At 44.3% G+C, this 27,619-nt stretch overlaps 1 protein-coding gene across 1 annotated transcript in view; it reads right to left on the bottom strand.

Moving 5' to 3' along the window:
• WNT10A (Wnt family member 10A) overlaps positions 1-26,416 on the bottom strand; it is a gene marked incomplete at both ends in the record, with an annotated part of 61,962 nt that extends 35,546 nt beyond the window's left edge. Inside the window, one exon of the mRNA XM_083369133.1 lies at positions 26,352-26,416. Coding sequence (XP_083225259.1) covers positions 26,352-26,416 — 65 coding nt within the window. The remainder of the gene's footprint in view (positions 1-26,351) is intronic.
• Between the last annotated feature and the right edge of the window lie 1,203 nt (positions 26,417-27,619).

The following is a 27,619-nucleotide window of genomic DNA, read 5'->3' as shown; positions in this document are numbered from 1 at the left end:
AAGTCTTCTGGCACACAAATCTTCTATAATTGAATACTGTATAGCACCTGACTTGAACTATTTATTTATTTTATTCAAGTTCTCTAGCTTCCCATCTCAACTGATCCTGCACAGCTTGCAATTCTAAAATTCTAAAATAGTTAAAGCAATTTCAAACAGTAAAAAGAACCACAAAATAAATTACTGGGTTTTTTTTTTCAGTTCTAAAGGTCCATTGATAAGCCTCCATCGGGATCTAAAGGGAATCTCATGGATTCAAAACTACTGTTACTGAACATTTATTTTTCTATTACTTAAATGACAACATGCCACATGTAGTCAAATACAGTTTACTATACAGAAAGTTATCTTGTATGAAGAATAAATTACACTAAATTCTCAATTACTTGACCTCGGTTTAGATACAATGAACACATTCTTCCTTCAATTTTGCTTTCAATTTCCACACTATTTAAGAGATTTCTACCGGCTACATCAGGGAGATGTGCATTAAATTGATTTATTCAAAATAATTCCTTTATGTCAATAACATAATTACACAAATCATGTAAACTTACACAAATGATGTAAATTTGGATTTAATGGGCATCCCTCCTCTAAAATGGTCTGTTAAATCAAGGTTTTTAGCACAATGGCTTAATAAGAGCCAGTCATCTCAATTCACAAGATTCCACATCGCATGGAAACAATGAAAAGCCGTTTTTGGAACAGATTAAATTCAGAACCTGAGAGAAACCTTTCCCAGTCTGCCATTTCTCAACTGCAAGTTGTCTTGTTCAGCAATATTTTGCGGAGGAAAAAATGGGCATCCTTTGGGACTGGAATCTGTTCGGCAGATGGTGCACTCCCAGGTATTTTCACCTAAAGCAGCATGTCCAGTTTTGAAACCTCACTTGAAAAAAGTGAAGGGAAGGAGAAGAGAAAGGAATGGAAAGGAGACGATCAGAAATTTAAGCCAAATGAAGAAGCATTTCAAGAAAATGGGAATGTTCAGCCTTGATAAGACTGTGGGAGAATACAACATCTTTCTTCAAAAGTTTGAAATTGTGTCACACCAGAAAGTAGTCAAGATGTGTTTTCCATTGTTCCAGGGAGCAGGACATAGAATGGTAGAGTTTAATAACAGGAAGGGCAAATTCCAATTGTAGAGGTCAAACCTTTCATAGTAAATGACAGTAGATCCAACTTTTCAGAGAAATGATGGATTCCCCCCTACTGGAATTGATCAAGCAGAGGCTAGATAACAATCGGATGGGAATGATTTTATTTGCATTCCTGCATAAATTTAAATTTGTACTCAGTGGCTTCAATGGCCTTTTCCGTTTGTAATATAAAAGAAAATATATTCTGCCATGGCCCACTTCTCATGTTAGAATTGATATACCCATGGAAACCACTAAAAACATGAAAAATATCCTCTGCCTTTAAAAAGCATTATCAAATTAGCACACAACATCAGTGTTGTAGTTTCTGTCTGTCTGCAGAACAGAAAGTCCAATTCATTCTCTTTCGTCTACATATCACCAGATTTTCCACAATCACACCATCTGTAAGTTGACTAGACCAGGTGAACAGAGAAAAAAATCAGACAGACACAGGTTAATAGTCAACAATGCTCTAATTACACAATACAGTGTTCCCTTTGGCAGTTTTAAAAATCAGGAGTTCCAATCCTCTAATAGCTCAATTTGAGGAGATGTAAAGATGGTTGTAACTCCTTAATATCAGTGCTTCATCAAAAGCAGAGGCATGAAATAGTGTCTCCTCTCCCACAGGATCCTAGTTCACCAACTTATTGTATAAACGGCTCTGTCCCTCCAACCACTTCTTTGAAAATGTCTGTCATTCTGCATTTGACTATTACAAGCTTTGTATTTCAGCAATGCAAACAGCTATGCATTGCTGCCCAAATGGGGTTTGTTAAGGGAAGGAGAATTTTTATTATTTTTTGGGTTGAGGCCAAATTGCAAATAGAGAGGCAGCAAAGAAAACAAGAGAGATAAAATACATAGGACTCAACACATAACTCATGGTCTTCATCTATCTATCTATCTATCTATCTATCTATCTATCTATCTATCTATCTAACATCTACCTACCTACTTGAAGAAGGTGACGAACAACAGGGAGAAAGCAGAACTATTTAACTCATTTTTTTGCATCTGTCTTTACACAAAGGGGAAAAACAGTCCAACTTACCAAAAACAGAGCCATAAAAAACAGAATAGAAACGCAAGTTAAGATAGGCAAGAAAATGGTAAATGAGCACCTGTCCAGCTTAGACGAGTTCAAATCATCAGGACCAGATGGATTAAACCCCAAGGTTCTCAAGGAACTGGCAGACGTGATCTCAGAAACACGTGGTATTACAATTGAGCCCAATACATACGACCCCTCCCCTCTTAGATCAGACAATATTGTAACACAATTTAGTATTAATACAATTATCAAGATTCATTATCAAAACAATCCTAAATAATAGTACCGTATTTTCCGGCGTATAAGACGACTGGGCGTATAAGACGACCCCCGACTTTTGAGAGGATTTTCAAGATTTTTCGTCTTATACGCCGGAAAATACTTACATGCCAGTTGCCAAGTGTCCGACACAAGCCCGATTCAGACCCGTCTGATGCAGATGGTGCAAAGCCCTGCCGGTTCCCGCCTGACGCCGGACGGCTCCGCCGGTGCCACCTCGAGAGGGAAGGGCGTGAGGTGCCTGCCACGGCTCCCCGAGGACTCCTTAGCAGCCGGGGAGCACGCATGTGCACAGGACTGCCCTGCCGGCTCCCGCCTGACGCCAGCCTGCCCTGCTTCCTCCACAGTGAGAGGGGAGGGCGTGCCTTCCCAGGCTCGTCGACTTGCAGCCACACCAGAGCCAAAAGGGGCTTTTCCTTCTACCCACCCTTTGGAATAAACGCAAGACCTCCCGGGGTCTGGCGTTTGCAAGGGGGAGGGGAAGGGGCTTAGAGGCTCTTGGGGGTGGGAAGGGAGAGTCACGTTGGAGGGGGGATTGGACTAAGGAGGCTTGAAGTTGCTTTGCAAGAACGGGGGCGCTCGATTGATTTATGTACTATTTTCCGGCGTATAAGACGACTGGGCGTATAAGACAACCCCCCAACTTTTGAGAAGATTTTCATGGGTTAAAAGTCATCTTATACGCCGGAAAATATGGTAATAGAAAATAAACCCACATAGGTTACAAGGTTAACTTACAGCATCTGGATGAATAGGCTTCCTTGACAGCACACTAGACAGTTAACATCATAGCATATGAATGACAGCACACTAGACAGTTAACATCATAACTCTCAGTTTCTGTAGTACAGTGGCAAGTTGCAATACAACAACATTATATATCTTTATTTTACAACATAATCAGCAAGATATGAAGGACGCTTGTGTACCCTAGTGGAACGTCTCGGAGTTCCAGTCACTTTGTGGTCTACCAGCTTACCGAGTGGGCTGGCTAGACCCATGTCCCTTGTTGCTCCTGAGTTAAGGGGATTAGATGCTCTCTGGCTGGCCTCTCCAGGTTGGCCCACCCCAGAGCAGACTGATCAGCAGAGTAGGCACAGCGGTTGCTGGAGTCCGGTTGGCTTGCTCCTTCAAGGCATCCATGTTGCATTCCTGGACTCCCCACTTCTCCATCTAGTTCCTCATTGGTTATGAAGGAAAGGTCCTGAGAGTCCAAGTGAGGACTAGCTTGGCCGCACGTTTGAGGACCTTGGGAGGGACTTATGATGCAGTCCTCACTTAGTGGCCGTTCTGGAAACCGTTTTCTGAGTTGATCAATGTGGCGTATGACAATTCGCCCTCTCTTCAGCCCCACTTCATAAGATAGGGGCCCAGATGCTTTGGTAATTTGACCAGGAACCCACAGATTCCCATGACCATAGTTCCTGGCCCAAACCCAACCGCCCATTTGCAGCCCCCTAGGGGGTTTTGGTCAAGAGGCTTCTGCTGCCACTCTATCTGGATGCAACCTGTCCAATTTAGTGATCAATCACCTCCCCCAATGCAGTTCTGCAAGACTTTTGCCTGTAGCAGTGCAGGGCGTAGAATGCTGGCAGAGTAGAAAATCTGCCAATCTGTGATGCCAGTCACCTGTTACAATGCGCTTGAGTGATTCCTTCATTGTCCTCACCATGCGTTCAGCTTGACCATTAGAAGACGGATGAAAGGGTACAGACGTTGCATGTCTCATGAGATTTGCTCTAAGGAAGGCCTGAAATTCAGTAGCAGTGAATTGGGCCCCATTGTCTGAAACTAAGACATCTGGCAACCCATGTGTGGCAGAGAGTTTTCTCAGCACCTGGATGGTCCTAGCAGTAGTCATGTTAGGGACTGGAATTACTTCCAGCCATTTGGAGTGGCTGTCCACCACTATGAGAAAGAGCTGGCCCTAAAAGGGCCCAGCGTAGTCTATGTGAATTCTAGACCAGGGAATGTGTGTTTCCTCCCACCTGTGAACTGGAGCCTGTGGCATTTCAGGCCTAGATTGCTGGCATGTATAACAACTATGGACCTGTGCCTCAATGTCCTTGTCAAGGCCAGGCCACCAAAGGCAGCTTCTTGCTGAAGCTTTCATTCTGACAATGCCTTCACGTAATGATTGTAATACCCTGTCTCTTAGGGAAGAGGGAATTATGACTCTGTTTCCCCATAAAATGCACCCTTTGTGGGCAGAAAGCTCATGTCTCCTGACAAAATAATTCTGAAATTCAGAACCTGGGCTTTTATCCAACCATCCCGTATATACCCATGAAAGTACTCTACTAAGTATTCTATCTGTAGCTGTTTCAGCAGCAATGTCCCCAGCATGGAGGGGTAATTCAGGCAGGTCCTGTATGGACAGAATTCTGGCAGCAGGAGCTGGATCTGGTTCCATTAGCGGCAGTGGTAGTCTGCTGAGGCCATTAGCATGGCCCATTTCTTTGCCCGGTTTGTGAATCAATTTAAAATTGTATGCAGAAAGAAAAATAGACCATCTCAACATTCTTGGTGAAAGTATGTGGGGGGTTTGTTTGTCTGTTGTGAAAAGTCCGAACAGTAGCTTGTGGTCTGTAAAGACTGTGATGTCCCTGCCATATAAATAGTCATGGAATTTTTTTATTCCAGCAACAATGGCTAGGGCCTATTTGTCAATCTGAGCATAATTGTGCTCAGCAGAGGACAACGTCCTTGAGTAGAATACTATAGGAACCTGTGTTCCATTATTTTCTAAGTGACTTAAAACTTCCCCCACCCCATAGGGAGATGCATCACATGCAAGACATACTGGTTTAGACTCTTCGTAATGAGTTACAGTGGACTTTTCTGACAATAGTGCTTTTAAGTCCTGGAAACTTTTTTCATGTAAATTAGTCCATTTCCATGGAGCTTTCTTATCTAAAAGCCTGTGCAAAGGCTCTGCTAATGCTGCCTTATGAGGTAGAAAGGTGTGATAGAAGTTAAGGAGACCTAAGAATGCTTGTAGCTCACCTTTGGATTTGGGACTAGGAGCCATTTTAATGGCCTTCACTTTAGATTCAGCAGGGTGAATGCCGTTAGCATCAATTCTGAATCCCAAGAATTCTGTTGAAGGAACCCCAATACTACACTTGCTCTTTTTTAACTTGAGGCCTGCTTCATGAAGCCTCTGTAAAACAGTTCTGAGCCTGCTGGCTAACACTTCTGGGGATTCCCCAGGAATAAGAACATCATCAAAATAAGCGCAGATGCCCTGAATGCCCTTAAGTGTGCGTTCCATTATTCCCTGGAAAATGCCTGGGGCAACACTGACTCCAAACTGTAAGCATTTTACTTTGAAAGCCCCCCTGTGAGTCATGATCCTCTGAGCCACAGCTGTGGCCTCATCAACCGGCAATTGCTGATAGGCCTGTGCTAAATCAAGTTTAGCAAAAATAGTACCCCCTTGCAAGGAGGCTAAAATGTGGTTGACCACTGGAACCGGGTAAGCGTGTTGCTTGAGGGCTTTATTTAGAGTGCATTTATAATCAGCACAAATGTGAATTTCCCCGTTGGCTTTAAGTGGGGTGACTATAGGAGTTTCCCACTCCATCAACTGGCTGTAAAACACCCTGTTCTACAAGCTTGTCAAGTTCAGAATCAATTTTATGTTTTAAGGCAAAGGGGACCCTTCGAGGCTTAACCCTAATTGTAACTACGTTGGGGTCTAGCTTGAATGAGATAGGCAGGCCTGTGTATGTTCCTAGGGCATAATCAAAAACGTCAGTTGAGTCCAATGAGACTCGTTCTCTGGCCCCCTACTACTATGACATCCAGGTGCCCATAAAACCCCTTAAATTTTACAGTCAAGGTGGCTTCTCCCTTAACTTTAACTTGAGCATTTTGAAAGTCAATTAGAATTATGTCTTAGGGCCTCAGTTTGGCCCAATTGTTACTGCCCCTACACACGAAATTAAAAGTGTCTTGAGAAATAATGGTGACTGCAGAGCCAGAGTCCTATTCCATTTTACAAGGAACTCCTTGTAGCTCTACCAGGAGTCTGAGTTTAGGTTTGAGGGGGCTTTGGGCCCCAGTGCGGCCCACACTTCTATGGCTTCTGAAAAACCTCACACTAACCGGACCCTGAGCCCCAGTACCTCTCCTAGTCGGTTCTTCCGACTGGTGTTTGGGTGGCCGGTCCCTCTGGTGGGCTCTGCAAACCACTGCGATGTGGCCTGTCCGGCCGCAGGCTCTGCACGTGGCTGACCGGAATCTGCAATCAGCGCGAAAATGGCTGCCACCGCACCCTTTACATCTAGGTAAGAGAACTGCCTTGTAAGTGTTCTCTTGCTGCTGGCTGTTGCGGTGTTGCGCATTGGGCTGCTTTTGAAGTTTGTTGATTTCTGGTTCTTCCTCCTCGGAGGACTCTTCGGGGCATTTGGCATCCTCGTGGTGAACCGTTTCTTCATGCTTTGTCATTTTGGCGGGCTGGACTGCTTGAACTGCGCCCCCAGCGGCTTCATCGGCCAAAACTTTGTCCTGTGCTTCTGAAAACGTTAAACTCAGTCTGGCAAAGAGTCTTTGTTGAAGCATTCGGTTCTGTAGGCCACAAACGAGCCGATCTCAGTCTCTTCTAAGTTCGAAAATTTGCAAAGGCGTGCAGCCTGCCTCAGGCCCACGATGAATTCTGAAGCTGATTCACCAGGTTGCTGCACTCTCTGGTCAAACTTGGAACACCAGGCCATTTCAGACATCTTGGGCTGGAAATGTTCAGTTAGCTTCTTTCTGAGGTCTGCATAGGAGACTGATTCTATTGGCGTCGGAGCGAAGAGGTTCTCGGCCAAATCAAAGGTTGCTGGGCCGCACAGGCAGAGTAGTGTTGCGGCCTTGAGGCCTTCTTCCATGATTTGGTTTGCCCGGAGGTAGTTTTCTACCTGAGACAAATAAGATGGCCATTCTTCTGGATGCTTCACATCTAATTCTCGAAGTCTTCTGACCTTCGGCATTCTGTTTCTTGCTGGTTCCTGCGATTCCTTTCGATCCTGTTTCCCAGGCTCAGGGAATGAGTCCGCTGAGCACGAGGTCACTAGCATAGCTTGCTAGCCGACCTTGAGGGAGGGGGGGGAATGCCTTTTCCCTCCGGCGTGCACTGCCTTCCCCTCTAAGACTTCAGCTCTTTTTCAGGGAAGCAGGATCCCACCCTCATCGCCAGTGTTGTGTAGCGGGTTCTTGGCACAGGAATGAAGATGAGGCAAGTGAGTTCAGGAAAGCTCATGGATTATTGCTTGCCAGATCTGAACAGAGTATTGGGCTGTAACTAGCTTCAATATATAGTCTAGCCCCTAGGCAGCAGCCAATAGGTTTGAAGCAACCATTGCCGCCTAGGGACAGCCAATAGCAGCACTGGAGACTTGTAGTCTGGGTTGCTGGAGAGCCATTAGCTGCTCTGGCAACCCACGTGGTATTACCATTGAGCCCAATACATAACAGTTATGTTATTATTTCTATTCAGACCATCAACATACCACAGAAATGAGCTAATAAATATTAATATGAGCTGTTAATATTTATGTCTGCAACATACCATTGACTCTCAGTCTGAAGATTAAAACATGAACATGCTATATAACTATGCAGGTTCAATTCTGATGGCCTTCTCTCCAAGCAGGTTTTTTTGTTTTACAGGGAAGTTAGGGGATTCTCCAATAGAATTCTCAAACTGTTCAGAAGGGCTACATAGAATCCACTGTCAGAATTAAAACTATCTGAAAACCACTTTTCATCTGAAAGTAGCACCCTTCTAGCAAACCTGTGCTATTACTGTATTTGAAATAGATGGCTGCATCTCAAAAGATCCCTCTGTTAAGGTACTGAAGTTTGTAGATGGTACAACAATTGGTCTCGTTTGAGACAACAAAAATGACGAATCTGCATACAGACAAGAGGTTGAACAACTAATCTTGTGGTGCAGCCAGAACAATCTGGAACTGAACACACTAAAAACTGTAGAAATGATAGTAGATTTTAGGACAAACCCTACTATTTTTCCACCTCTTACAATACTAGACAACACAGTATCAACAGTAGAGATCTTCAAGTTTCTAGGTTCTATAATATCTCAAGATTTAAAATGGACACCTAACATCAAAAATGTCATCAAAAAAGCACAACAAAGAATGTTCTTCTTGCGCCAACTCAGAAAGCTCAGACTGCCCAAGGAGCTGTTGATACAGTTTTACAAAGGAATTATTAAGTCTGTTGTTTGCACCTCTACAACTGTCTGGTTTGGATCTGCAACCCAACAAGATAGACACAGACTTCAACGAACAGTTAGAATTGCAGAAAAAAACATTTGCTACCAGCCTGCCTTCCATTGAGGACCTGTATACAGCACAAGCCAGAAAGAGAGCTGTGAAAATATCTACAGACCCCTCACATCCTGGACACAAACGGTTTCAACTTCTTCCCTCAAGACGACGCTGTAGGGCATTGCACACCAGAACAACTAGACATAAGGACAGTTTTTCCCCCCACGCCATCACTCTGCTTAACAACTAATTCCTACAACACCGTCAAACTACTTAATAGAGCCGTATTACTATTATTCTCCTCATCTTTCCTATTACCTATCCTTATCTTCTTATGACTATAACTTTATTGCTTGTAACTTACAATTTATATTGTTTTATTTAGTATCCTAGTATGATTTATGTTGTTTGCTTAGCTAGTAACCTATGACTATCACTAAATGTTGCATCTTATGTTGCATTTTATGATCATGATTTATCACTACAGTATTACTTGTATGTACCCTGAGAGCTTGTGCACCGGAGACAAATTCCTTGTTTGTCCAACCACACTTGGCTAATAAAGAATTCTCCTCTCCTCTCCTCTCCTCTCCTCTACTCCATTCATGTGGTATTCCTAGGAAGAGACTAACCAAATAACCCTATATACCAATTATGTTGACCAAAGAGAAGAAATATGTGGTCACTAAAATGATGCAGGTGAAGCAGCTGCAAAGAAAATCACTAGATGGCAGCAAAGATGTGCAAAAAATTGTTATCATTTGTGGTTGTCCAGAGTTTTGCACCTCACGTCTAGTATTTTATCCTAGGCTTGCTCAATCCAGGGGGTTAGGTAAAAATACACAATGCAAAAAGTAAACTTTATAGACGTGTACCCTACATACCTGGGAATACAATAATACCCTATCATGATCTATGTAATTGATCACACCTATATCCAGGTACACAAATGAACAAGAAAGACAAGACACACAGAGATGCTCAACAGAATTCCTTGAGTCCAACTTGCTAGTAAAGGTTGTAACAGTTGATTCTGTTCATCAATTGCACACACAGAAAAGAGATCCTACACAAAAAAAACACAGACAGCTTCTTATTCAGAAGTCCTGCAGAAAACATAGCCTGGTGGAACAAAGGTTCATGATTTTCCCAAAGAGAAGATTCATTCAACAGTTCAAGACAGATCCAGGAAGTGAGAGAAAGGCAGCCCCAGATGTAGACTAAGGCAACCAATTCTGATGCCCCAAGAACTTGAATGCAATTGGAGTATGGAAGAATAAAATCCCCTGCACTTTTTACACAAAGTCAAGCCAGAGGACTCCCAGGATCAAAATCCACATTATAAGTAATGCAGAGCTTACCCTTTAAGTGTACTAGGAAACAAGAATAAAACATGTGGTAGGATCTTTGTTCAATATCTGGTTACAGATACATAAGAAACCAGAACAACCTAAGGGCTTATGTTTTAGAGAAAATGGATCATGGGAACAATACCATAATATATTACAAGAAAAGATACTCATGCCCAAGCCAATGAGAACAGCATTAGGCTCCCACATAGCCATTTTAGACCACCTCTTGTCCTTGTGATCCAATGTATCACTCTTCAATTTTGCAGACCAGATCAGTCTTTCAAACAAGTACTTTATTGGCCAGTTCCCTCTGTAACTGGCTAAAGCATCTCTCTGATGATACAGGAAGCATAACTCCTTCAAGTTACAAGACCTAAAGGACAACAATGGGAAGAGCAAAGATCAGCCCCAAGCCCTTTAATCTCATTCTCAAATCTCATCTTTAAGCTTGCTGAAGGCTAGATCATTTTTAATGGGGTGTGCAATTTTTGTTAGACCAATGACTGAAGCAGCACGTCAGGGGCCACACAACAGAAAGGGTTAAGTCTGCATGAAGATTAAAAGATTGAACAGAAGATAAGCTTTCAAATGTCAGCATGTCTTATTTTAACTTATTTTCAGAAATAACAAATGGAAAACTATCAAAGAGAGATCCAACCTAGAATTAAGGAGAAGTTTCCTGACAGCGAGAATAATTAATCACTGCAGCAGTTTGCCTTCAGAAGTTGTGGGTGATCCCATACTAGGTTCGCCTGGTGCGCCAGTTGCGACCCTATCTGGACCGAGATGCCCTACACACAGTCACTCACGCGCTCGTGACCTCCCGTTTAGACTACTGCAACGCTCTCTACATGGGGCTGCCCTTGAGGACCACTCGGAGGCTTCAGCTGGTGCAGAATGCGGCCACGCAAGTTGTGATGGGGGTTTCCCGATACTCCCATGTAACACCTCTACTCCGCGAGCTGCATTGGCTTCCAGTTGTCTTCCGGGTGAGATTCAAGGTGCTGGTGATGACCTATAAAGCCCTAAATGGCTTGGGTCCGGGATATCTGAGGGAACACCTGCTGCCGGCATCAAGCTCCCTTCGTCCAGTGCGCTCCCACAGGGAGGGTCTTTCTCAGGGTACCACCGGTAAGAGATTGCTGGTGGATAACTCCCAGGGGTAGGGCCTTCTCAGTGGGCACGCCTGCCCTTTGGAACCAGCTGCCAGTGGAGCTTAGGACTGCCCCCGACCTCCGTTCATTCCGCCGGGACCTGAAGACCTGGCTCTTCGAGCTCTCTGGCCCAGGCTGAGAATTTTAATTTTAATTTTAATTTTAACTGGGGTTTTTATTTGTTCATGGATTGATATAATTTTTTAATTGTTTTTAACTTTTGTATTTTTCGTTTTAATCACCCTGTAAACTGCCCTGAGTCCTTCGGGAAAGGGCGGTATATAAATATAATAAAATAAATAAATAAAAATAAATACTAGAGGTTTTTAAGAAATTGGGCAGCCACTTGTCTGGAATGATATAGGGCCTCCTTTGTGTGCTGGAGATTGGACTAGAACAGGGCTTTTCAACCTTTTCACCCATTGTACCACTTTTAGGAAATGGCAACATCAGAATACCACCAGTCGCCTAGCAAAGTGTTAAAAACTTGATGACCAAAAAAAAATGGAAAAAAGTGATGAAGTACAGGTAGCCCTCAACTTACAACAGTTTTCTTAGTGACTGTTTGAAGTTACAATGGCACTGAAAAAAGTGCCCCCCAAGCCACAGCAGAGCAAGACACCTGCCTGCCCGCTCGGCGGTGCTCTTTCTCCTGTCCGAGATTTTCATTGTTGTGAGCATTTCTGTTGAGGATTGGCAGCCGGGGTGGGTGGGGGTGTTTGGTTTTTATTTTTCCTCCCCCTCTGCTGGGTGGTTGCAGCAGGTTTAGGTCACTTCACATGACCCTGGGGCACTGTAGCCGTCATAAATATGAATCAGTGCCAAGCATCTGAATGTAAATCACAGGACCCTGGAGATGCTGCAACATTCCAGCTGATCAGCGCTTCTTCTGGGCTCAGCAGAAGTGCCAGGATCAGCGCTGAGCTCCAGCTGGAGCCTGGCACTGATCCTGGCGCTTCTGCTGAGCCCTGACAGCCCTGCAGCTCCAGCCGTCTCTCGCTCAGGCTTGTGCAGTGCTGCCACCGGTTCAACTCATTCGCCTCCCCCGCTACCACTTTTCTAGGATGGTCGTGTGCCACCTGCTAGGTGCCAATGTACCACAGGTGGTACCCGTACCACTGGTTGAAAAGCCCTGGACTAGAAGACTCCCAGGTCCCTTCCAAATCTGCTATTCTGAATTCTGTTATTCTGTTATTCAACTTTTAACACCCACGCAGTGAACAATTTCCTTCTCCTCACACCTGAACTGATTTCCAATGAAGTAAAAGAAAATGTGACCTTTCCCAACTGTCCATGTTATAATATGAACAGGGGGAAATGACAGATGTTAAGATGATCGTATGGAAGCTTTTTGCTACCAGACAAAAAGTGAACGTATAAGGAGACATTCCTGATTCTTTGATATGTGATATATTGTAAGTCACCCCAAGTCGCCTTGCAGTAAGATGAGCCAGCAGAGATTTTTAATAAGAAACAAGAAATAAATGATATGCAGCTCCTGGGCCATGAGTTCTGCTCTGCATACTTACTTCAGGATATCAGAAATTAATTTCAGTCTATCACATCCTTGGAATCAACAGACAACAAATCATACTTTTATTAACATGGAGAAGATTCTGAAAGTAAGGGGGGGAAACAGATGTGGACAGTGGTGGGATTCAGCCAGTTCACACCTCTTCTGCAGAACCGATAGCTAATTTTTTGTTGCCCAGGCCCAGAATGGACTTCCGGAAGTGGCATCCACACAGAGAACCCGTTGTTCACATATTTGTATGTGGGAATGGGACAGCAGCCCGTCTAGGGCAAATGTGTTGGTAATCTACCAGAGGATCAATTGAAAGCATCCTATTCTCTACTGGTATTCATGGGGCACACTTCCATCTGGACAATACACAAGACTGACCTTACAATGTAGGACAGAATTCTGTGAAAGTAAATGAAGATTTGGAGAGAGTCAATCTTCGTGAGCTTGGGAAAGAAAAAAAAAGAGGGTTATCACTTGAATGTTCTTCCAATGTTTGTGCTATAGCTTTACTCTCCAACTGCGGGGAGCAGGTGGGGGGAGGTTGACATGTCTATATAAAGACAAACCCTTTTTCCTATGTAGACAGTAGGATTTCATGTGTGTAATGACTATTCGCTCTGCTCCATAGACTGACTATGAGTCAGTGTGCACAAGTACTTCTTCAGCAATGACCATGGTTGGGATGAAACAAGGTGGCCAGGTACACTTTTCATAATTGTATTAAAAAGTCTGTGGTTTGAATAGAAAATAGCAGGGGGGAAACCATTTTGGCAGGAGTCTTTGCGTGACAAGTAAACAGGCTGGACTACTCTCATCCGCACTGGTGCATACATCCAAGCCACTCTTGTGTGCAATACCTGATCTGTGGCCTAACAGGGATCTTACCTGGCAGAACTTTCCTGCATTAGATTAAATCCTTTCATTTAAGTGGCACAGATTCTTCCTGGGCTGGGAAGTAACATAAGACCTACTTCATGGGGAAGTCAGAACATGATTATTTGTCTTAGTATGTTATATCAATCAAATTACTGTGGTTTCCAAAACATGGTTAATAATATGTGGACCCAGCCAAATGTGATTTATTCAACAAATCATGACTAAACAAGGTACGCCTCAATGCAATATATGAATCAGACAAACAGGAGCTGCTTTACTTAAATATTCCTATTTCAGCAATACATTCCTGGGCTTTGGTTTTGTACTCTGGCTTGACTTCTAACTCATAGAGTATTCTGACTCTGCATCTTGGATTAACCAACACGGGGGGGGGGGGGCTGGGCAGGAATGGGACAGATCTGAGGGTCTCTGGCAGAAGGGACTGGGGCAAGTGCCAAGGCATGGTCCACTGGGGGAGCCTGTTCCTCTCAGGCCATGTGTGTGTGTGTGGAGGGCTGGATGGTGGCATGGAGGTCAAATGCCCAGACCAGCCCTCAAGACCCATGGCACTAAGCCCAGCCCCACTTCCCCAAGGTGGCCCCCAGCTGCACTCACCTCCTTAGCCAGGTTGCTCATGATGGGTAGGAGGGCAAAATCAAGAGGGAGGCCCACTCCCTCTCCATGTGAGGAGACCTGGCTTTGTATCCAAAGCTTCCTTAGCAATAGGATGGGAGACCCCCCAGGATAGGCCAGGAGGAGGGGGCAAGGGGATGGTGAAAGGGCAGCAGGGCAGGACTAAAGCAGGACTTCCCTCAGACCATCCCTCTCCTTCCTTCCTTCCTTCCTTCCTTCCTTCCTTCCTTCCTTCCTTCCTTCCTTCCTTCCTTCCTTCCTTCCTAGAACAGTGTGGTGGGAAATATTTGAGATGAGGGAGGGAGAAAAACAGGCAAGAAACGCAGCTGGAGAAGTGTCATCCTTTGTGAGGAATGAAGAAATGCACCATCGCCTGGAAGTGGCCAGTACATGACCCTCGCCTACTTCACCCATCCAGCTTGGTGGGCTCTGGGGGAGGGGATGCCATGAGCAGCGTGAGAGTTGATGTTAACCTGTGCAATGATGCCCAGCCCCCAGCCTGCCTGGTTTTGGCAGGCAGTGGGTCGCTCTCCTCACACTGCCGAGAAGTTGAGCTGGGTGGCACAAATCTGAAGAGAAGCGCAATGCTGCCCAACCCCTAGCCTGCCTGAAGTAGGCAGGGTCATATGCTGGCCACTTCCAGGCAATGGTGTATTTCTTCATTCCTCACAAAGGGTGATACCTGCCCAGTGTGCACGCAGGGGACAGTGCCAATGTGGCCTGGGCCGGTCCCTCGCTGCTTCCCATCTGTCCACAGATGGGAGGAAACTCATACACTGTGGTCAAAGGATTCACATTGACTTTGCTGGGCCCTTTCAGGGACAGCTATTCTTGATAGTGGTCGACAGCCACTCTAAATGGCTGGAAGTAATTCCTGTTTCAACCATGACTACTGCTAGGACCATCCAGGTGCTTAGAAAGCTTTTTGCCACACACAGGCTACCGGACGTTGTAGTATCGGACAATGGGGCCCAGTTCACAGCGGAAGAGTTTCAAGCCTTCTTGAGGACTAACCTCATAAGGCATGCTACATCGGCTCCCTTTCATCCCTCAACTAACGGGCAGGCTGAACATATGGTGCACACTACAAAGGAGTCACTCAAGCGCATAGTGACTGGAGATTGGCACCATAGGCTGGCTGACTTCTTGCTTTGCCAGCACACTACGCCCTGTACAGTAACAGGCAAGAGCCCAGCAGAGCTTCGCTGGGGGAGAAGGCTCATCACAAAGCTGGACAGGTTGCACCCTGACTGAGTGGCAGCAGACACCTCATGCCCAAAGCCTCCAAGGGGGTTGCAAGTGGGTGATGGAGTATGGGACCGGAACTATGAGCATGGGAACTTGTGGGTGCCAGGTAAAATTGTCAAAATCTCGGGCCCTCTCTTGTATGAGGTGGCTCTGGATGGGGGGGTGAGTCATTCGCCGCCATATTGATCAGCTGTGGAAGCGGTTCACAGAACGGCCACAAAGCAAGGACCTCGAAACGGGTCCGCTCTCAGCAGCCAAGCAGGGCAGTTCACATGCTCTGAGGACTCAACCAGTCAAGATAACGGCCAGGTGGTCGTAGATGGGCGAAGCCCAGGAGTGCAACAAGGGTCCCCTGATGGGGAAAGTCATCCCGATCAAGACAGCCTCTGTGCTAACTCTGCTTCTTCATTGGACTTTGGTTTGGGCTGACCTGGAATGGCCGGCCAAAGGGACTCAAGTCAATCTGACTCTAAGTGAACTCATTAGTCCTGGTCTACCCAGCCCAGCGGGCAAGCTGATAGACCGGGAGTTGCCTGGATCCCCCAGGCAGTCTGCAAGGTCACACAGACCACCACCATATTTGCAAGACTTTATTCTCAAATAATAATAATGTGTGTACATTCTAGGAGGGAGGGGTGTAATGTATTGGGCCTTTTACTTGAACTGTTTTCAATGTCTTTTGAATGCTGCTTAAGATTGCTTAACTAGGGTGTCTGTGTAACGGTCGCTGACTGCCCAGACATGCAGTCTCCAGGACAATCATAGGTTGGCTCTGTGGCGGAAATAGGTTCCTTTAAACCTATTGGCCACTGCCTAGTGGCCAACCATATAAGTAGCTGCGCAGAAGCCTCTGATTCAGTTCTGTTCCTGTTACTTCAATAAAGCAATGTTCCTGTTTGAACCCTCTCGTCTCGCCTCCTGCTTCCAAAGAACCCACTATACAACATCTATGATCCCCAAATCAGAAAAGAGCCTTTCCAGTTCTGCTATATCTTCAAAATAAGCAGTGGTTCAAACTTTGAAAATCAGCAACATCACCTGTCAGTAGCTGCAGCCAGCTCCAAGAACAGAGCATTGCTCTGAAAGGCTGAGCAATTTCTTGATAAAATAATAAAACATATCATTTTTCTATAGCAAATGATAGAGTTCAATTATAGACCCAGAATGCTGGGAGTTCATCCCATATCTGTAAAGCAGGGGTCTTCAAACTTGGCCCTTTTATGACTTGTGGACTTTAACTCCTAGAATTTGCCAGCCAGGCATGCTGGCTGAGGAATTCTGGGAGTTGAAGTCCACAAATCATAAAAGAGCCAAGTTTGAAGACCCCTGCTGTAAGGCAACAATTGTCAACCTCAGCAACTTCAAAATGTGTAGAACTTCAGTTCACACCTTTTAAAGCTGCTGAGGTTGAGAAACACTGTCCAGTATATATGATGTAGTGCAAGCAACTCTGGTGCTAACATTTACTTAGTACAAACATAATAAAAATCAGAAAGTAATCTTATCTGCAAAATTATATGAGAATGGTAGAGTGACAATTACTCATATTGGATTCAGACATTGTGACATGCCACTTTCAGGCCTTAATTGGGGAATGGGTCACATACAAAACACAAACACAGAGTGGGGGGAAAATAAGACTAAGTATTTGTGTCTGCAGCCTGTACCAGCAAAATTAAAAGCATCTTATACATTTATTTTTTTATACTGCCTGACATCTAATTGTAACTGGGGCAGCTTTCCAAAAGGTCAATGCATTTGATAACATTATTTTCATAAATCATTTACAGACTACCTATTTATGTTCATCTAGGCAGCTGACCCCATTTTGACCTAGTATGTTGAACAACCCCTAAAATATTGGTTTATGATTTTATGTGTTAGGCAAGCTAATAAAATTGGATTTAATGAAATTGGTTACATCCACTATGGATGCAAAGTGAACATAGCTATGGCAGACTTTTCAGAAATGCCCATACTTGGGGCACTCTTGAAATTGGCCCACGCATCTGGTGGAACATAATGCTATTCCATATATTTCTCAACTATGTTTCTTAGGCCTTCTAGAAGGACAGTGATAATACACACATCAGAATGGGACCCAGAAATAGTCTAGGTGGGATACATATCATTGAAATGATAATTAAGGGAAATACATACAGTATGTTGTGCCCAATCTAGTGCTTTCTGTACAATCGCAGAAAACCTGTATAAAGTTTCCTAGGTTCTTTGACAGAGGAGGCTACAGTGTGAACACTTGAGAACCACTCAGAAATTCATCTCTTATTAATGCACCACGGCCCCTTCCCACCCAGGAAAAATATGATGAAATTTGTCAAGAGAGGCAGTGTTTATTATCGATTTTTTTTAAAAAAAAACTATTATAGTTACCCGGGATGCAGCAATGATGTCCAAATGAGACTGAGTTAAATTCTGACAGCCTGCTCTAACCACACAGACATTGTTTAAGGACAAAGAGCAAGTTTTATAAGAAATAAGTCTAGATTCCTTTTTCACTTACCTTATTTTGCAGACAAACCCCTTTTGACCAGAATGGCTACCTTTCCTTCTACCACCCACAAGAACCCATAAAAGTTGTAAAGTTTTTTTTTTATTTTTTTAATTCCATTTATATCCCGCCCTTCTCCGAAGACTCAGGGCGGCTTACAAGCTTAGCAGTAGCCTTCATTCTATGTATATGCCTGCTTATCAGGGCTTTCACACATACCCACAAGCGGCATTATTACAAAGTCAGCTTAATTGCCCCCAACAATCTGGGTCCTCATTTTACCTACCTCGGAAGGATGGAAGGCTGAGTCAACCTTGAGCCTGGTGGGATGCGAACCTGCACTAATTGCAGGCAGCTGGTGTTACTTAAGGAGGCATCAGCCCACTGCTCCACCAAGGCTCTTCAGTTGTACCCCTTCTCTGAGGAAGTCAGGGCCTGCCCAATAAAAATTGCTCACCCTCCTTCTATCCACCACCCAACCACAGGACCATCCACTCCCATGTACACTTTTTTTTCCCCTGACCCGAGAAGGCTAAGGAAGAGAGGTCCAAACCTCACGGCACTGGGGAAGAGAACCAAAGGGCTCCAGGAATGGGCATACTCTCTCTGCATGACCTGCCTTCCTGCTCCTCCCCACTCCCGCTCTACATGGGTTGAAACACGATTTCACAAGGAATGGCCGCAGGTCACGAGCAGTGGTGGTTGCTGCTGCTGCTGCTGCTGCTTTAATTAATGCAAGTTCCAACGATAATAAATTAAGGAGGGGGAGAGAAAAGCAACTCAGAAACAGAACTATTAAAACTCCGGCAACTTAGGAAAGAAGGAGAGATCCCTTATTAACCCTTCCCTCCGCTGGTTTCAATGCTGACTTTTTCTCTTTTTTTCTTTTTTCTTTTTTTTGAGCAAGGAAACTACAGGCAAGAAACAAAGTGCTGGCCATGATTGCAAGTTAAAACAAGGTGTATCTCATTCTTTCTGGTGATAGCTATTCAAACAATTATCTCCCTCCAATTCCCACATCGTCAAATTAATTCAATTAGTTAAACTACTTATAGTAGCAGACATGTGAATAGCTTCCTCTGCTGACTTTTAACAAACGTTCCTTTTTTTAAAAAAAAAAATTATCATCTGTATTTTACGTGAAATGAGCACTGAACTGAATTTTAAGCCTCAATGGGCTTTAATGGAAAGTTACCTATCTCTGATAAGATCTTGGCAACTACTCCACTTGAGGTATGCCAAAGAAGTGTTTCATTTCCTAACCAGCTAGGCAAATTTGGTGGGTCCTAAAGGTAATGGTAAAGGTTCCTCCGCACATGCGTGCTAGTCGTTTCCAACTCTAGGGGCCGGTGCTCATCTCCGTTTCAAAGCCGAAGAGCCAGCATTTGTCCAAGGACGTCTCCGTGGTCATGTGGCCGGCATGATTAGACGCCAAAGGCGCACGGAACGCTGTTGCCTTCCCACCGTAGTGGTCCCTATTTTTCTACTTGCATTTTTACGTGCTTTCGAACTGCTAGGTTGGCAGAACCTGGGACGAGTAACAGGCACTCACCCTGCTACGTGGCACTCGGGATTCGACCCGCCAAACTGCCGACCTTGTGATCAACAAGCTCAGCGTCCTAACCCACTGAGCCACCACGTCCCTTTTTTGGTGGGTCCTACTGTAATATAAACTGAGCTTTGAATCTCATAACTCATTAAACCACTGTAAAAACTCTACTATAGAGATAGGGGGGTAAGAGGTTTTATTAGAAAATACACACAATCTAGAATAGCTTCTTTGAATCTGTAATGATTATTTTAAGGATGTTCACCAATGACAGACAGAATTAACTTTGCCTGATATGCATCAGACTTAAGACTGTTGCAGCATTCCCATGGTCATGTGATCAAAATCTGGACGCTTGGCAACTGACTCATATTTATGACGATTGCAGTGTCCCAGAATCATGTTTTTCTACCTTCTGACAAGTAAAGTCAATGGGGAAGCCAGATTCACTTAACAACCATGTAACTAACTTTTAACACCTCTTAGGCAGTAACCGTGTTACTAACTTAACTGCAATGATTCACTTAACAACTGTGGCAAGAAAGGTCATAAAATGGGGTAAAACTCCCTTAACAAGTCTCTTAGTAACAGAACATTTGGGCTCCATTGCGGTCATAAGTCGAGGACTGCCTGTGAACAGCCAAATCAAAATTTGTATTAGTTTATTTAAATACAATATAAAATACAAAAGCACCAAGGAAAATAAGGGAAAAATAAGGAAGGAAAAGGGGGAAGAGAAAAACGTAGGGCAAAGGGGGAAAAAAGAAAGAAAAAGTGTTGACTTCCGACTCCTTTTAGTGTGGTAGAATAAGAGAATAGCATCAAGCCTCAATTTTTTATTTTTATATAATAATGTAAACTAGCCATTTGTATAACAACAAACCTATCTAATCGGCAAAAGCCAAAATCAAAGATTGATTTTTTTTCCACCTCAAGCACAAAGTCCAAAAGTGGTTTACCATGTAGAAACAAAGTTAACTGTGTTCTTTAATCCAGGACTCCTCAAGCCCCGGTCTGTGGACCGGCACCGTTCCTCGGCATGGGAGAAACCGGGCTGCACAAAGAAGTGAAGCCCCATCCTGAAGCCCCAGTCCTTACATGGCATGGGTCCGGAATACCTCGGGGACCACCTGCTGCCGGCGTCGACTCCCCTCCGCCCCGTGCGTTCCCACAGAGAGGGCCTCCTCAGGGTGCCTCCGGTCAGAGAATGTCGGCTGGTGGCCCCCAGGGGGAGGGCCTTCTCTGTGGGCGCTCCGGCTTTGTGGAATCAGCTGCCGGTTGAGCTCCGGATGGCACCGGATCTTCGCTCCTTCCGGCGCGGGTTAATGCCGACTGGCGGCCCCCAGGGGGAGGGCCTTCTCTGTGGGTGCCCCGGCTTTGTGGAACCAACTGCCGGTGGAGCTCCGGACGGCATCGGACCTCCGAACTTTCCGTCGTGGTCTGAAGACCCATTTGTTTGAATTGGCCGGTCTGGCCTGATGGGGGAGTTGGGTTTTAAATTGTCATTTTAGATTGTATTATTGTTTTTTAATTGGGCACTGATTTAATCTTTGTTTTAACTTTTGTATAGTATTGTATTTTTATTTATATGCCCTGTGAACCGCCCTGAGTCCCCAGGGAGAAGGGCGGTATATAAATTAAATAAAACATAAAACATAAACATAAACATAAAGACCCATTTATTTGTACAAGCTGGTCTGGCCTGATGGGGAATTACTTAGGGTTTTAATATTTATATATATTTTTTTCATTGTTTTTATTGTGGGCAATAATTTAATTCCTTTTTAACTTTTGTACTTTTGTAGTATTAAGATATGCCCTGTTCACCGCCCTGAGTCCTTCGGGAGAAGGGCGGTATAAAAATTTAATTAAATAAATAAATAAATAAATCTGCGGGATGCAGGCAGCATGCAAAACCACATCCCCTTCGGTTTGTGGATAAACCTCTCTCCATGGAACCAGTCCCTGGTGCCCAAAAGGTTGGAGGCTGCTTCTTTAATCAGAGCAGTCAATTTGGCATCTCTGCGAGGACTACCTGTATACTGGAAGATAGTATAGTATAAAGTTCCTATCGCTTCCAATCTGTGTACCCATTGGAGAATGCTGTATAATAACGACAAGGCTTAGCATGAGTTTGCAGCAACTGAATACAATGAAAGGCTGTAATGTATTCAAGAAGGACTGAATAATAAAAACGAGGAACAATTGCACTGCATATTTTTTTTAAAAAAATAGCCACATCTGCACAGAAATCCAAAGGAATTAGCTGGGTTAACTTGGAATTAATTTGAGAGAAACTGGATTAAAATCACTAGAAAAAGAAATAACAGCAGCACTCTTACTGGGTGTTCACTACTAACCGTGACCCAAGAATAAGATATGGATCATACTTTCCTAAAACAAACTGCAGATTCTCCAAGGTGGCCTACAGGAGCAATGAAGAAGAGAGCTTCAGTTACATTGACACTATTAGAAAAGAAACTCTGGACGCACGTTTTAAGTGGAAATTTCTGTCTTTTGTTGCTTATAACTGTCTCTGAGAATGAAGGAAGGCGCAAAGGGATCAACCATCCTTGATCAGTACAGATGGGCAAACTGGAAGTTGTGGAAAAGTGATTTTATAGTACTGGATTTCTTTATATAAAGACATGGGACAGGCAATCTCTGATTGGCTAAGTCAACTTTCCAATCATCTAGGAAGCCACAGGGAGCTATCCAGTGATGTCTTAAAGGTGCATGAATGAATGTTTTTCGCCTGCTATTTGGGGAGGCTTTAGGAAGGAAATGGAAGCAGAATATCTCTGAACACTCCTTAACACACACACATCCTCAAACCCATCACTTCCCTCCAGATTTCAACCACCCAAACTACAGATGAGTATGATCTTATACAGAAAACAGAGTTTAACAAACTCAGAACAGTGAGAAATACGATTCCATGGCAAAAGACGTTAATGGGAAAAGAAGCTTTTGATGGCTGGATTAGAATGTTCTAAAACAGGAAATATGGAAGGGACATTATACAACTGTTCCAACAAGAGCAGGATGGAAGACTGCCCAAAAAAATTCCAATATGGCTATACAAAAAGATTAGCAAAAAAATCATAGAAAACATATACAGAATATCTAACAGGGTACATACATAGATAGCCCAGAACTATAAAGATGGCATCAGGGAAGGAGGAAAAAATCTCCAATCAAGCTACAGTGTCAACAAAGCAGAATGGCAACTGATCACAAAGAAAAAGTAGAACTCCTGATTTGTCTCAGTCTTCTCTGGAGAAAGAAACACCTTCCATGGAGTATCTGTGAAGGCCAGCAGGATTCCCCTTCAACACTGACAGAAACGAAGTCAGGGAATATTTGCTGACCTTGAATGAGGTCAGATCCCCAGGCCAAAGGAATTCTGCCTTAGAATGTGAAAAGAAATTTGCTTATCACTTGACCAACCTCTGTCTATGATCTCTGAGAAATCCTGAAGAGTGGAGGAAATATCAGATTAATTTAACATTAAAGGTAAATGTTGTTCCTATTGTCAAAACAGGGAGAAAGAATGATCCACGGAACTACTGGTCACATTGCCAGACAGAGAACCACTATATTTTAATTGGGTAATTTCCTTAGCAGATTGTGGCAATGTGGTAGACATAACAACTTCAGCAATACTATCTGACAAAGTATCCTATGTTATTTTGATTAGCAAACTAATTAAGCATGATGAGCCTACAGTTGGCCTGTAAACTATTAACTCAATAATAATTCCTAATTAAAGTGGAGTTAGGTATTGAAGGGGTACCGTGGGTGTTGCTCCTCAGTCTTCAATAACTTAGATAAGGAAGAATGTTTATCAAATTTGCTGGGGACAAACTAGGTTGGACAGCTCATATTCCAGAAGACAAACAAAATTCAGAAATGATTTTCATATATTAGAGAACGGGATTGATGTAGCAGATTGGGATTTAATATAAACAAATGCAAAATTATTAAGAAAAAGAAGTACATACAGCCGTAAGACAGGAATATCGGACTTGTTAATAATACATATCTAGGAACTGTAGCTGATGACAAAATGAAAGAAGTGTGCTAACAGAAATTTCTAAATCACAAGAAATAATAGTTCCACTACATTGGTCAGTCCCCCCCCCCTTAAACTGCAGCTATCTTTCTAGAAGATACGAGGTAAGAATATCTTATAAGAATATCTTATAAGACTATAAATGTTCTTCATTTCCTAAACTGAGGAAGAATATGCGGCTCAGGAAGTACGGTAGTCCTCAACTTATGACCACAATTGACCCCGAAATTTCCATTGCTAAGAGAGACAGTTGTTAACTGAGTTTAGCCCCATTTTATGACCTTTCTTGACACAGTCATTAAGTGAACCACTGCAGTTGTTAAGTTAGTAACACGTTGAATCTGGTTTCTCCATTGTCTTTGCTTGTCAGAAGGTGGCAAAAGGAGGTCACATCACCCCAGGATACTACAGCCCTCATAAATATGAGTTGCCAAGGTCTGAATTTTGATCATGTGACCACAGGGATACTGTAACAGTCCTGAGTGACAACAGTCAATTTTTTCAGTGCTGTTGTAACTTTGAACCTGTAGTAAATTGAGGACTACATGTACTCTCTTCCTTCTAAACGATTCAAAATGATGTCTAATTTCTTGTACCCACACTGAGGAACTAGAAAGGCAGTTTACATTGCCTATTTATGAAAAGGGAAGGGCTCTCTTGATCCAGTCTGAAAATCCATGCCAAATCCAAAATTCACTTGAAGCCCCAAAGTAAGTGGGCCCTGCTTAAGAGAGGCATGTCTGCTCTTGGAAGTGATCAGCTCCTAGCCCTCAAGCAAGGGACTTGCCCTTCGAAGAAATGATTAAGAGATTGTGTGTGTGTGTGTGTGTTTCAAAATAAGGTGGCTCTGAACAGCCTAGCTTTGCTTGCAATAATGAAAGCACTCCACATGGCATCCTCAAGCCTTTTCGAAACGTGATGCTGATTGATTCATTCATAAACTTATCCTCTGCCCCATTAAAAAATAAATAAAATACCTCCAATCCATTGGCTTTTGGGCAACATAAACAACTTCTGCCCGTCCTTATTGTAAAAATGAGTCACAAAGATGAAGGAAATTAGCTACTAATTTGTATGCAGAATGATACAAACCCCAGGACTCAGAACCCAGCACACACCCCATTTCTTCATTTGACCCCCAGCTTTCTCCCTAAATTGGAAAGGGCATTGTGCTCCACCCCAGATACTCAGATATTGCTTATTTGTTAAGTTATGGCTGTGTCTTCATCAGGGCTACCTTGTGAAGAAACATCCTGTGACTCTTGTCAATTTTGACACATACATATTGGAAGACTAACATATGCTCTAAAATGCTTCCCAAACATTGAGCGTTCTTTATATTTTTAAATTTCTCCCCATTTCTGTTACCAAATTTCTGAGCCTTGATACAAGTATCAGTCTCTTATTTCCTTTTATAATCCATTCCACATAACTTTCTAAAAAAAAAACGTTACAAAGAAAGCATTACGTATGAGGTTGTGATTCAAGGTTACCTAGTAAGCTTCATGCTATAAATGGAATTTAGACCAGCTCTTCCATTTCCAAATACAAATACTCTCAAACTATGTGCCAAAACTCCACTCTAGTAAGGTAACTGGTTTCTGCAGTACTTTGACAAAAAACCATATAACATTAGTAGTTGCGTAATACAAATGCCAGCTGAACATCAGGGCTCACAGAAAGATCACGCAAACCACAAATTTGGTATCTTTTGTTAGCTTGTGTTATGATAAAATAGGGTAAACCTAGATAAGCTATGGCAAACAATTCCATGTAGGATACGTACCATGCTCAATGAAGTTAAAATAGTAAGTTTTCAATCAATTACTATGCTGTATAAAAGATAACACTGTTTTGGGGAAGACCATCTCAGGTCCGTGACTATTTCAAATGACTACAGAGATCAAAAGAATCTTTCAAATTTACCCATTAGAGGATTTTTTCCCCTCCTAGCTACAGATAACGATCATCTTTTTCCAAGTTTAAGAAGTAAATTGAGCTGCTCCATACAAGGATCAAGCAGGAATCAATCTTCCTACTGTCCTTGACTTTGAGTAGGAAAATACGGCTAACAAGTTAGAACAAAACCACTTGGGAGACTGATTGCTTTGCTTCCTCTAACCCCATTTCTAGAAGATGCCAAGCAAATTCCTAACCCTGGATATTCAGAGATGAACTCCAAAATCGACACTGACAAATGAAGGCTCTCCCCGGACGCTTTCATGTCAAAGCAAATGCCTCTTGGCGAGAATTTCAAGATTACCGATGGGGTGAGAATAGGTCTGTAGAAGGAGATGACAGCCTGGATTATAATGTGCTGGGGGGAGCAGGGGGTGAAATAATCCTGATGACTAGAGCAACTCGTAAAAAAGACAAATCTGCTTCGACACTACATTCCTGGGAGAGCTGTAATTACAGAAACAGCTCCCAAGTGACATAGCCTCCAGGCCCTTGGGGGCTTACAAGAGCTGCATTAGTGAGGGATGTGTCATTAATCTCCCTTTAGTACAGTGTATTTGCTGGGCCAGGGGTGGAAGAATTTGAAGAAGAACGCTGCTGCCAAGTGCGGCTATGGGGTTAAGGTCTTGCCTACTAACTGAAGAAACAGAATCTGGCCAGAGGGAGGCTGCTAAGGAAATCCAAAATAAAAAGAGGAAGGGGTCTTTCTTACCTTTGGCCCCAGAGGCTGAGGAGAAGCAGGGGGCAGAGCCAAAGAAGCAGCCAGGCTTGTCCCATCCTGGATGTTGGAAGTTCTGTCTCCACCAGCTGGTTCCTCTCCTTTAAGTGCCAGCCCAAATAAGACGGGGCAGTGGGTCCGTCTCTCCTTCCCCTTCTATCTACTGTTCGACTCTTTGCCTTGTCACTGCAGGCTACTTTTTTTTTTTTTTTTGAGGACCTCCTCAACTGCCTCCCAGTGGAGAGTTTTCAGCTTTGGTTTTTTCTGTTTATGTCAACTGGGGGGAGGGGGGGTCCTGTTTTAATTTGACCACTGTTTCCAAAGACCTGCAAGTCTAACCTGCGGGCGATCACCTCGGGCCTGCCTCCTCTCCTCTCCCCCCGCCTCTTCCTTCTTCACCAGGGTGGCTGGTTTGCCAAGAGACGTGGGATGTTACCCCTTGCAGAACAGAGCAACAGGCTCCACGGAGCTTCTGGGAACTCCATGCGGACAGGTCCTTCTCCTCCGCCCCCATCTGAGCGCGCTGGGGCGCAGAGGGAAGAAAAGGAGGCTGGCAAATGATTTCCACCACCACCACCACCACCACCCCGCCCTGCTATCTAAGTACACACCCTCTTTCTTTTGCAACTGGGAACACCCCCCACCCCCACCCCCACCCCCCGACTGTGAAAATCACAGCCAGGGGCTGCAGCAGCTCTTACTGGGCAGAGCAATCTTTCTCCAGGGGCCAAAGGTGGTGGTGGTGGTGGGGAGGGGGGGTCAGAAGGCACGTGTGGCCTTGGCAGCCCGACCCTGGAGGTCCCGGGGGCTTCTGGCAGAGCAGCGATGCCCGTCCCACCCGTCCCACCGCGCGGAGCTCCTGGCGATTGAGATGCCGGAAAAGAAAGTGAACAAGGCAACTGGCGGCGGCGGCGGTTTCTCGGACGGGACGGAAGCAAAGCCTTTTTTTCCACGCGTAGCCTTCAACTCCCGAGCCAGCGCCCCAAAGCCCGAGTCCCGACACGCCCGTGCAGGAGCCCTCGGGCAGGCGGGCAGGCAAAGGACGGGTCGGGAAGCGTGTGCCAACCGCCCTCCTCCAGACACGCAGGTCGGCGTTGCACGCCACCGAAAGAGGCACGGCCGTCCCTTCACACACTCCGGTGGTTTCTTCAGCCCGCAAAGCTAAGCGGCTGCGAGGCCGGGCGCGCTCCTCCGTTGGCAGAGCTGAAGAGCGACGCTCCGGCTAAGGCGCTCTCGCCCGAGCTCGTCCCTGCTGGGCGCTT

This window comes from Vipera ursinii, assembly GCF_947247035.1.
Source record: "Vipera ursinii genome assembly, chromosome: 1".
NCBI lineage: Eukaryota > Metazoa > Chordata > Lepidosauria > Squamata > Viperidae > Vipera > Vipera ursinii.
This window is presented reverse-complemented; position numbering and strand designations above follow the sequence as displayed.